Source organism: Orycteropus afer, unplaced genomic scaffold, assembly GCF_000298275.1.
Source record: "Orycteropus afer afer isolate SDZICR_OR568_19922 unplaced genomic scaffold, OryAfe1.0 scaffold00069, whole genome shotgun sequence".
Taxonomy (NCBI): Eukaryota; Metazoa; Chordata; class Mammalia; order Tubulidentata; family Orycteropodidae; genus Orycteropus; species Orycteropus afer.
This window is the reverse complement of record NW_006921656.1, coordinates 7598137-7610272: the sequence shown is the minus strand read 5'-3', so window position 1 is coordinate 7610272 and position 12136 is coordinate 7598137. Positions and strand designations below refer to the sequence as shown.

Below are 12136 nucleotides of genomic sequence, written 5' to 3'. Positions count from 1 at the left end.
AAAAAAAAAAAAAAAAAAAAGAAAAGAAATCAGCCTGAGATGCTGAAAGGGAGATGACAGCATACCCAAAAGAGCTCTTGACAGCCCATTCTGGGTCACTCACCCCCGTGCCAGGTCACAGGAAGGGTATCAGTCCCTTCAGGTACACTCAAGTTCCAAAGGAGACACCTGCCAGGCACGTACGTCTGTGCCTGCCTCGCCTTTTTCTTTAGTTGATAATTGTGACCAGGCGGTCAAATCTGCCCCTGCTCTAACAGTGCCCTCCTGTCTGCATAGCACTTTCCACTGTGCACTTCTGCGGGCGCCGAGCTGCACGGGGACGCTGACATACAGACACAGTGTGCTTTTCTAAGCAATCTGTCCACAACTCACTGCTGTTCTCCAAGGCTCTTGAAGGATCTGCTCTCCTACAGCACAGGTCCTCAGCTGAAGGCTCACCTCCACTCACAGTCCCACGTGCTGCACGGCTATCTGAATCGGACTGTGACCATCAACCCATGAGGGCAGTGGCTTTCTAAGTTGTTTAGCAGCTGGTCCTTTCCACATGAACTCTTCAAACAATTTCAGTGTAAACAACAGATAAAACAGCGTTAACTGCTCTCGTTCAAGTGTGTGTGTGTCGGGGGTCCCTGCCAGCCTCCTCCCTCATTGCTTCCCACACCTGCCCTCTCTCTTCCCACAAACACGGCCTAGGCACCTCTAAAGAGTCCTGGAAACAAGTTTTAACTCCCAGATTAGGATTACAAAGGAGGCAGGTGGTGGTTCAGTGGTGCAATTCCCATCTTGCATGCAGGAGACCTGGATTCCATTCTGACCAAGTCACCTTATGAGCAGCCACCAGCCACCTGTAGTGGACACCTGTGTGTTGCTATAATGCTGAACAGTTTCAGTGGAGCTTCCCGACTAAGAGGGACTAGGCAAAAAAGCCTGGTGACCTACTTACAAAAACTGCCAATGCAAACGGTATGGGTCACAGTGGTCTGATCCACAACTAATCACAGGGATGGTGCCAGACTGGACTGTACGTGCATGGGGTCACCGTGAGGTGGGGACCAACTCGACAGCAGTGAACAATGACAGGAGACACGAGGTACTATGTCAAACACTCGCAGTGTGCTGGGACATCCTGGTGGAGAACACAAGATCTGGAGTCCAGGGTGTCAGAGCTAACACCCAGGCTCTGCCCGTAGCTGGGTGCACTTGGACCTCCCTGACCCGACGGTCCGTACAGCAGTCCCTGTAACATTTGCACAGGCAGCAGATGCAAGCCCTCTAGCAGTGCATGGCCAAGGAGCCCCAGGAAGCACCTGCAGCTTCTGAAGCTGCTGCCCTCAAGCCTGGAGGTCCCATGCATGTCCAACTCAGGGCTGAGGCCGGGACAACCATTTCTGAATGGTTCCATTTTGTCTGCACCAATGACAGAGAGCTGCATGGGTACCTGCCTCACCTACCCCCCTGGCCTGTGTGTTTTGCCAACGTTGTGAGCATCTGAGAGCTGTAACTTTTAATTTCTCGACATCTGTGCTGTATTGCTGTACAACCCCAGCATGTTAACATGACTCTCAGTATTTCATTTCCTTCTGAAAAGACGACACTTAAAAAAGCATTGATACTGCATGATACACAAACACCAATCAGGGAGGCAGCTGGGGGTACACAGGCCCAGGGGGAGCCAAGAGCTTTACACCCAGGACCAGCGCCCCTCGCCCAGTGAGGCCTTCCACTACAAACCTGGAGGCAGCGATGGTGTAAGGGCCAAGACAACGTGTGTGTCCCTTTGAGGGGTAGATAATAAACAAAAACCCACAGTGGCACCTCACGTTCTGGAGCTCCCTTTTGCACTCCAGGACTCCACCTTGTCCATCCCACCTCTGTGGCTCTCGAGCTGACCTGTGAAGGTCACACCAAGGGCTTCACTTGAAGCCTCTGGCTTCCAGGTGGTTTGGCCAATGGAGACACAAGCGAGAGCTGAGTGGGAGGGAGGAGAGTGGGGTGGGGCTTATCCTCCATGCTCCCTCCCTCCAGGGAAGGCCACAGCCACTATCAGGCCTCTCACTCACCTGCAGGTCTTTGACAAGTTCTCCCACTTGCCCTCTTAGCCTAGGATGGTAGCAACAGCCCGTTGTTCCCGACGTCCCCTAGGACCGCACCGTGGCTGAATGTTGTACCCAAACCCAACTCACACCATCACAAATAGTCCTCTGAACAAACTCTTCTCTTATGAGAGAGCCATCTGCTTCCTGCTGGGGTCCTGACCACTCCACCTGGCCATTCCACTGGTCACCTCCACCTGACCCTTCTGGCCCCCCAGTCCCATCTTCACTCCCTCCCACTTCAACCATCTCCCACTGCCCAGCTTCCACTGGCTCTGCTCCTGCTCAGACCAGCAAAGCCAGCAGACTCTTTACCCCAGCTTCACGTTACTTCTTCTCCCTGCATCACCGACCACAGTCTAGCCATCTTCCTTCTCCCTGCAAGGCAAACCTTCCTGCTTCCTCCTCTCTCTGGATGCTCCTTAGGACAGCTCACCTTCTAAACCAGGGTCCTGAGGAGGCCAGCCTGGTGCTCCGTTCTACCCCGGTGCAGTGTCCCTGAGAACCCTCCTCCACTGACGAGCCCCCAGGTGGCAGTTGTAGCCCAGCATGCCTGCTGACTCTATACCCCAGCCAATGGGTAGAATCCTCCTGAACAGCCTGCAGTCAACCAAACTCAATACACGACCAAAATTAACTCATCCTCTTTTCTCCAAAATGGCTTCTCCCCTGGGTTCTCAAGGTCAGCAAGGGCACTGCCATCTACCCCAGCAGCTAAGTCAAATGCCAAGAATCTGCCTGTCTCCCTGCCTCTCATTTCCAGCCTGCTGCCATCTCTGCGCAGGTCCTGAGAATCTCACTTCCTCAACATCTCTACAACATGCCCCCTTCTTTCTATACTACCTCCACTGCTCAGTTCAGATACTCTGTGACCCTCCATTGCACACTGTGACAGCCTCCTCCACATCCCCACGTCACTACTTGTGACTCTCCAATTGTGTGGCCAGAACAAACGCTAGTCTCTCTCGCAGTGCCAACATCTTCCGCCCTTGTCCCCTCTCTTCTTCTCCAAGGCCCCTCACCTCCATTCTGCTTTCACTGCCACACTTCAGAATACGATCTCTATGTGGCCAGAATGCTCCTTACAAGCAAAAACGGAGAGACTTCAGCTTGCTGAACATGTCATCAAGAAAGACCCATCACTTGACAAGAACATCACGGTTGGTAAAGCAGAGGATCAGCAAAAATAAGGGACACCCTCCACGAGATGGGCTGACACAACAGCCAGAACAACGGCCCACATCCCAACAATGAAGATGGCACAGCCTGCCCTGAGTCCTTCCGGTCACCATGAGCTGGAGCCAACTATGGCAACTAACAGCAGCAGAAATGTGGCTTTCAGACCTCTGCCCAACCTTTAGCCCCAGGCTCCCTCTAACCACCACCTGCCACAGAGGCAGCATTACTGAGCTCCCGAAAACCCTATGTCACCTCTACAGGACACACATCACGCCTGTCCTATGGTGCTTCGCAGCTTTCTGCCTGGCCCAGTAAACTCTGAGTCTCCACTCGACTGACATCCCATACCCAGACACCGGCACACGGCTGGCACACTGACAGATCTGCTCAGGTCATCTGCTGAATTAATGACTGACCCACAGCAAGGGTTCCAACATTCTACTTTTCTCAGTCCCTAACCTAACATGCAGAAGAAAGCCCGGCGACCCGCTGCCACAAGATCACAACCAGTGAAAACCTCATGGAGTGTGGTCCTACTCAGATGTGTGTGGACTCACTATGAGTGGGAGCAGTCTCAACATCAATAGTTTTGGTTTGAAGTTTGGTTTTGAAGTCCTGGTGGTGCAACGGTTAAGCACTCGGCTGCAAACTGAAAGGTCGGCAGTATGACCCTACCTCACAGAAACACAGGAGAAAGCCCTGGGAATCTGCTCCCATAAAGATTACAGACTAGGAAACCCTTTGGGGAAGTTTTTCTCTGGCATGCTGCTGCTATGAGTCAGGATCAGCTCAATGATACTAACAACAAAACCATTACATGTAGACACACACACACTTTAAGTCTTAGATATTCTCCAACCTTACTGAAAATGAGCCCATATGATATAAACTCTCAAGTACATCCCTCTACCTGAAAGTCATCCTGTCTCTTAGTTTTCCAAACTGTTGCCATCAAGTCAATTCTGACTCTTAGAGACTCCATGGGAGCTCTGGTGACGTAGTGCCTAAGGCATCTGACTACTAACCAGAAGGCTGGTGGTTCTAACCCACCAGCCACTCCAGCCACTCCTTGGAAGGCTGGTCAATCTACTTCCATAGTAACACTGACTCGGAAACCCAAGGAAGGGTTGCTATGAGGTAGATCCGACTCAATGGCAGTGAGTTTGGTTTTGGGTTTTTAGAGACCCTACGAGAGAGTAGAACTGCTCCCTAGGGTTCCCAAGGTTGTGATCTTTACGGAACTAGATCATCAAGTCTTTTTCTTGCAGAGTGGCTGATGGGTTCACCCTGCCAACCTTTCAATTAGCAGCCAAGAGCTGAACCACTGCACCACCAGGACTCCTCTCAGCTCACCACCCCTGTGCTTGGGGTGAGTCCCGTTAGGAGGGAATCTTCCCTTGCTTTGTAACCCTGTGTCCTTAGAGAGTGGAGGGATCTGTTTTAGTGTTGTCCCTTTGAATTCCCTACAGAACTGTGTCCCGGACACTTGACCAGGAACAATACACAAGCAAGGTGCGTCAGGCAGCTAATGGCAGACAAAGAGTTAAATACAGATGCAAGTGTGCATTTGTAGACATTAGTTCATACAGATTCATTTATAATTAACACTGTACTAATATTCTAAAGCACCTCTTCTAAACTCAAGAACTAATTAAATCTCTGAATACCCCAGAGAGTAAAGTGTTGTCAACAGATTAATAAAAAGCCCCACATAGTCATCAGAGCAGCAGTGATACAGGTTCTACCCTGGGACGCGGTCACCAACTCCTTCCACCGTGCATGCTAATGCAGCAGTCTAAAAACCTAACTTGGCCCCCAGTGACTCCCCCCCACCCCGCCGAATATGCATCACTGTCCCTCCCTCATCTCTCTTTCTCCCCTTATTCACCTCAAGCTTTCTCTCATCTTCCAATCTCTCCTGCTCCTGGGGGCCGGGGGTGGGGGTGGACAGGCAGCAGCTGCTTCTGGCACAGCCTCCCACAGAGAGTACCAACAAGCCACCCCTTGCTGTCCAATGGATCGTGACTCAGGCGACTTGTGACAGTTAAAGTTATGTGTCAATGTGGCTGGGCCATGATTATCAGTGGTTTGGCAGGTAGGTAACGATGTAGTTGTCCTCTATTTTGTGATACAATGTAATTGCCTCCAGGATGTGATCTGACGTGATCAGCCAGTCAGTTTTAAGGACAGCTGCTTTGCAGCTGTATCCAATATACATATGGACGTTCTGGCAAAGCTCAAAGGCTTTAGCACCCTCTGGATCTTGCATCCAACTCACCATCATCATCCTCCAGGACTTGAGCCAGCAGCCTGCCAACCATGGGACTCATCCGCCTCTGAAGCCAGTGGCCAGCCGTCTTACCTGCCAACCCTGGGTTCATCAGCCCCTGCAGCTACGTGAGTCAGGAGAAGCCTCCAACCTGGTGCCTGACTGCGGACTTGGGACTTGCCAGCCTCTGCAACCTTAGGAGCCATTTCCCTGAGATGAATCTCTCTTCATACACATATATAAGCTTCCCTGGTTTTCCTTCTCTAGAAAACCCAGGCTAAGACACAACCCCATGTGACAGAGAAGAACTGCTCCCACGAGGTTTCCTAGGCTGTCATCTTTACAGAAGCAGGTCACCAGGTCCTCTTCCCCCACAAAGCTGCTGGGTAGGTCCCAACTGCCAACCTTCAGGCTAGCAGCCAAGCGCTTAACCAATGCGCCACCAGGACTCCTAAGCAAGGTTCACAAGGCATCAAAGAGAAGGAGGCCTCACCATATACAGCTTCCCCCCAGTCACAGCTTCGACTGTGAGACTAACACTCAGTACCTCTCAAACACCAGCAGACCCAGTTCCCAATCAAAGCAGGTCTATTTCTCAAGTCAGCAGTTTTGCTAACACAAATACAGGAGAAGGCCGAGACTTGCAACACTGCTGTAAAAAACCTTCAGGGAGATTATGGTGCATCTTAGGTGAGCCCATAAAATAAACGCCTTGCCTTCTTAGGAAGGATTTCACCAGAGGAAGAGCAAGGTTCTGCAACTCCTCTTGCTTAAAATGACCCAGAAATAACAAGCTGAGAAAGGTCCACAACTCGCTTTTATAAACTTGACACACTGATTTCGGTCAGCTGCAAAATGTTTTTCTAAAACACCAGCTGTTCCACCTAATGACAGAGAAAAAGAAATCTCTTTTGCTGGTTTCTCTTACTATTCCAATGCAGGATACAATAAACAAACATTGACTACATACCAAGAGTGTGATTTTAACTTGCCATGGCTCAGTGCAAGGAAAAAGATTATTCCGTTTTCTTTTGATTGTTTTAATAAGCTAAAGTGTCAAGGTCAACTATTGGAAATGTCACTAAACTGCTCTTTACAGAGCCAGCATTAAAACAATTACGGGAAAATTTTCCACAGTGTAATATTGTGCTTGGCAAACTGAACAACATGGAGTGTCACATGGCCATCAGCCACCAGGCAGCTGGGCATAAGGTCATTTCTGCATATTTTACAGGCTTCAGCCATTGCCAGGAAGGGAAAAACACCCAGTGCTTCCACCTTTCCGTTTGGTATTTGTTAAATTACAATCCACTTAGGTCACTCCAATCACTGGGATGCGAGGCAGTTTTCTGCACGGCTTACAACTGGAGGAAGCAATAATCTCATTAGAGAGGCGGTCTGCCTGTCTTTGCTGAAGAGACCACCTCGCTAACCACAGAGCAGAACACAAACATCGGGGAACAGTGGACCTTCACTTCTTCCAAGATTAGAGAAAAATCTAAGAGAACAGAGAAAAGAATAAAAGTACATCTGGGTTGGCAGATATTATGCTGAATGAAATAAGTCAATCACAGAAGGACAAATATTGTATTAGTTCATTATTGTAAAAAATCATGCAAAGTTTTATATATGTAGGAAACTTTCTTTGTTGGTTACCAGGGGTGGGAGGGGAAGGAAGGAAACACTGCAAAAATAATAATAATAATAATAAAATTGTATCCGGGAAGTAGAGGGATGGCTGGTTTAAGAACAAACGTGGTGGGCAGGGGCTGGTGACAGCGTAGGAGCAGGGAGACATGGATTCCTAGCCGAACTCACCCCAAATGGGCAGAATGATTGGACAACCAATACTCTGGGCCTCGAGTTCCTCAAGATTTCAGGTTGGGTCTAAAATCGAAAGTCGAGTCTAAATTCAAAGTTGGCACAAGGTCTCATACTTGTGCCAACTATGATCCAACTTACACAGGGAAACCTGTGAGAGCCAGAAAGCCCAGGGACAGCCTTGTTTTTCCAGGCTCGCGAGGTTTCCACCTCTGACAGGGTACACTCTGACCACTCTTCTATCGCTTGTTTTAGTGAGTGCTTGCCTTTTCCTTCTCTGACAGGTCTCTGCCTTATACAGCTTCCGGCTTTTGCAAGTTTTACTGTGTAATGTTCTCCAATGACAAAACTACAGAGAGAGAGACAGATTAGGAGTTGCCAGGGGCTGGGGAGGGAAGTGTGACTATGAGGGCAGCACAGAGGCAATCCTGTGGTGACGAATGGTCCATGTGATTGTGATGGTGGCCGCACATGTCTGCAGATGTGATAGAAGGCATGGGGCTACAGCCACACTGCCCCATATCAGTGTCCTGATCCAATGTTAAACTATAGGTCCATGTGGTTATTAGGGTGGTTCAAATCCACCTGCCGCTCTGTGGAAGGAATGACCTAGTGCTCTTCTCCCACAAAGATTTCAGCCTAGGAAACTCTCTGGGAACTTTGGCTTTTTATGTGATAAGACTGTCCACCAGGTACCAAATAAACTCACAATAAAACAATTAAAGAAAGATATTCACATATGAGATGAACAAGGATGAAGCCTGACACAACCCAAGATACGGAGGAGAGAGATGGATATGAGGACCCGGCAGGTGACTGAAGTATAAGTGATACAGTCTTTCTACTGGGCTGTTTCACAATATGTACACAAATCAAAACAGAAGGGATGCCTACTGGCTCAGCACTGATTACTAGGTATTTACAGAAGACAACAATGGCACAGGTATAATAACACTAAAATAAAAAGACAAGCTTAGGACTGTTCACCTGAGTAGTGTTGTTTATCAGGGAGAAAAATTTAAAAGCAATCCAAAATGTCCATCAATGGGTGACCATAAAGTACAAGTAATGGACCACGCATACAATAGACTATGAAATGCTGTGCAGCCTTTAAACATGTCATACATCCTCTGAGCCTGCAAGCTCAGGACCATGGTCACAGGCGACGTCAAGGTTAACTGGCATAACAGTACATGGAAACAGTGCTCTACATCCTACTTTGGTGGGGTCTCAAAAACTTGCAAGTGGCCATCTAAGATGCAACTATTGGTCTCTCCTTGTCTGGAGCAAAGAACAGTGAAGAAAATCAAAGATGCATGGAAACTACTAGTTCAAGGGACTAGTGGACTCTGTGAATCTCAGCCTACATGACCCTGAAACAGAAGCACTAGATGGTGCCCAGCTACCAATGCCAACCACTCAGAAAGGGATCAAAATAGGAGATCTTGGATACAGCAAGAGACAAATGTGGAACAAAATTGAAAATCATAAAAAAAAAAAGACCAGGTTTACTGGTCTAATGGAGACGAGTGAAACCCCCAAGACTATGGTCCCCCTAGTCACCCTTCAGGCCTGGAACTGAACTCACTCTTGAGGCTTAACTTTCAGCCAAAAAACAGACAGGCCTGCAAGGTGAACAATTACCCCAGGGAGATGCACTCCTTAGAAGAATCCACCGGAGATCAGAAAGGCAGCACTTCTGCAGGCAGAAAGCTCAGCAGGCAGGAGGGCATAGGATTTGCAAGCACTGAGCAGCCTGGTGAGGTTTTAGGTAATCACCTTTTGAGAGAGGGACACTGTCTGTGCTTCCCACAACTTGCACGGATGTTGCCAATGTCCACCAAACAGAAGTGTCTGACAGGTATTAGTCGCTGCATTACTCAATAATTCATCCAATTTACATTGGGATTTCATACACTAAGGGGCTTGCCTTCACTGTTGGGAGCCATTATGATAAAGAGTTGAAGAATAGGGGCTCAGGGTCAGATGGCCTGGGTTCAAAAGCCAGGGTGCCCCTTACTAGCTAAAGGGTCCTGGACAAATATCTCAGTGTCTAAACCACCTTCTCTGTAAACTGTAAAATGACAATAGTACTACTTCCATACAGCTGTGAACAGCTACCAGTAATAGCTAACATTTACCAAGGCCTTCAGTCGACAGGCACTGTTCTAACCAAGGCAGAGCCTTTGCTCACCCGTTCGCAATCTCCAGAGAAAGATAAACAGATAAATAAAAACGGCTTCCATCCAGCCGACTCTGACGGTAACCCCGTATGTACAGAGTAGAACTAACTGCACAGGGCTTTCAAGACTACAACCCTGCAGGAGCAGATGATCAGGCCCTTCTTCCAAGGTGCCTCGGGGTGGGTTTGTACCACCAACCTATTGGTTACCAGCCTAGTGTTTAACCATTTGTACCCAGGACTCTACAACTTCCAGAGCATTTACTGAAGAGTTCCCATGGGCACACAGATACGGGATGGCGCATTCAACTGAATGGTTACGTACAGCAAAATCATCATCACTATGAAAATAGGCACTTTTCCAGGTGGGGGACCTATGTCCAAGAACCGGAGTGAACACTGGTATCAACGCCACCTCTCGTCATAAGCACGCGGCGTGGCGCCTCAGGCAGCAGCGTTACCTGCATCCCCGTCCTCCTCGCCCACATTCAGCACAATGATGCAGATGTGCTTCTTCAGCTGGCGGGGGTTGGAGAACCTGCGGTAGCACTTGTTGCACTCCAAGCTGCCTGGCGCCAGGTTGTCCCCCTCCTCGGAAGCCAGCAGACAGTCCTCAGCCGGGCTCGCGACGCGTTCGGGCAGCTCCTCTTCGGCACAGGGCTTCTTCGTGGACCCCTTCGGCCTGCCTCTCTTCCGCTTCACTGCCAACAAGTCTACAAAGCAAGAAGACACAGTGTAGCGGGGCAATCACACAGCGCACATTGGGCATTCCCATGTCCAAGTCTGAGAACATGCCTGGGTTTCACATTTCCTTAAACACAAAAAGCCTGAAGCTCTTCCAGAAATTGACAGTTGCAAACAGATACTATCCTTAGCACCAGGACTACTGCATCCACATAGAAAAAACAAAGCACACCAGTTGCCACTGAGTCTATTCCAACTCATGGTGACACCACGTGTGCGGAGTAGAACTGCACTCTCTAGGGTTTTCAAGGTCATGGCCTTTCAAAAATAGATTGCCAGACCCTTCTTCCAAGGCACCTCTGGGTGGGTATGATCCTCCAACCTTTTGGTGAATAGTCCAGTGCTTAACCATTTGCACCACCCACAAACACTGCAGCTACATGGCAAGGCAGAATCAGTTCTCTAACATTCTGAATTAAGAACGTCACTGTATCAGAACATTTGTGCACACTCCATCTGCAAAGCTGGGGATCTGATGTTGTGACTGTCATCCTAGCTAATGGCTCACTCTCCTTGTGGACAACCAAGTCCACCTAAATCCAGTTCTGGGAACAGCCTGAGGACTTCCTTGCAAAGAAAGGGTTTTCAGAGGTTGCCTAACTTTCCATACTCTTAATGAGTTATACAACCATTCCGCTTACCTCAAGGAGTTATAATTATCAAAGTCCCATTGTCCTGATGAAAGGGAGAAAAACAACCACAATCTAAAGCACCAATTACAGCACTAAAGACAATAACATTTTTTTTTCAACTTCCACAGTGACTAGTGATTTTAAATGTCACAGTCAGAGCTGGACCACTGGACATAAAACAATCATTGTAGCTCTTCTGACTGGCATTCATTTTTAAGACTGTAGGGGCAGGAGACTGAAACAGTTCTAGCGCCAAGGTGGGAATGAATAGGGGGAGTGGGGTCAGGGAGCACGGTACAGTCATGTGAAGGTGAGCAGGGGGTCTTGAGTGATGGTCTTGGGTGACATGACTTGAGAGCAGCCCCGTGAGAGGCCAGCAGAGGGCACTCACCAGCTGGCTGGCATCCCCAGCATCAGAGCTTCAGTGATCCCCCTTCCAACCTGAACATCAGGGTGGACGTAGAACAAGGAGTCCTGGGATTAGGTCATCTGTAGACCTGGGCTGTCCTTCAGGTCCCTTCCTGCTCTCTCTGAAGCCATGCTTCTGTACAGTAAAGCATTAGCCATCGTAATAGCCACTACCAAGGTAGGCATATGTCTAAGTCCATCACTCTTGAAACTTTGAAGAAATCAGAATGGGAGGCTAACAGAGCAGGCAGGGCAGAGGGTCCTGGAGCGGAGGCTCCGGGGACAGCATAGCACAACAACAAGGGCTCTAGAACAATGAGTCTCTGCTTCAGCATGGGGTGTCCAAGGACCCCGGGGAGACAGGTCACATGATGAAGGAGGGGCCCTTGGCAGAGCAGAGCTTCTAGTGAGCTGCAGTGACAAGGCAGGGAGGGTGAGTCTTGACTGGAAGCTCCAAATGAGAGCCTCCCCGGACCAAGGCAGCCAACACAATTCCTTCTTTACTTCTATCTTACTCAAGGAGCTCTGGTAGTATAGTGGCTAAGGCATTTGGTTGTTAACCCAAAGGTTGGTGGCTCGGACCCACCAGCTGTCCAGTGGGAAAAGGATGAGGCACTCTGTTTCCATAAAGATTTACTGCCTTAAACAATTAGGTATGTCTAAATGGGGAGTGTATCCAAGATCATATATAGGATTGGCAGACAATGGGCCTATAAGTTTATGTGAATGATCAGAATTCCCAGGTGTATAGTAGAGCTGACAAGGGGCAAGGTTATGGTCATTACTTGGTCACAGCCAGCTACCCAGA

The 12136-nt window shown here is 48.9% G+C and overlaps 1 protein-coding gene across 1 annotated transcript in view; it reads right to left on the bottom strand.

The window, feature by feature from the left end:
- Positions 1-12136, bottom strand: part of ZFAT (zinc finger and AT-hook domain containing) — a 257978-nt gene that overhangs the window by 209076 nt on the left and 36766 nt on the right. Inside the window, exon 2 of the mRNA XM_007940573.2 lies at positions 10006-10257. Within this exon, the coding sequence (XP_007938764.1) occupies positions 10006-10257 (252 nt within the window). The remainder of the gene's footprint in view (positions 1-10005; positions 10258-12136) is intronic.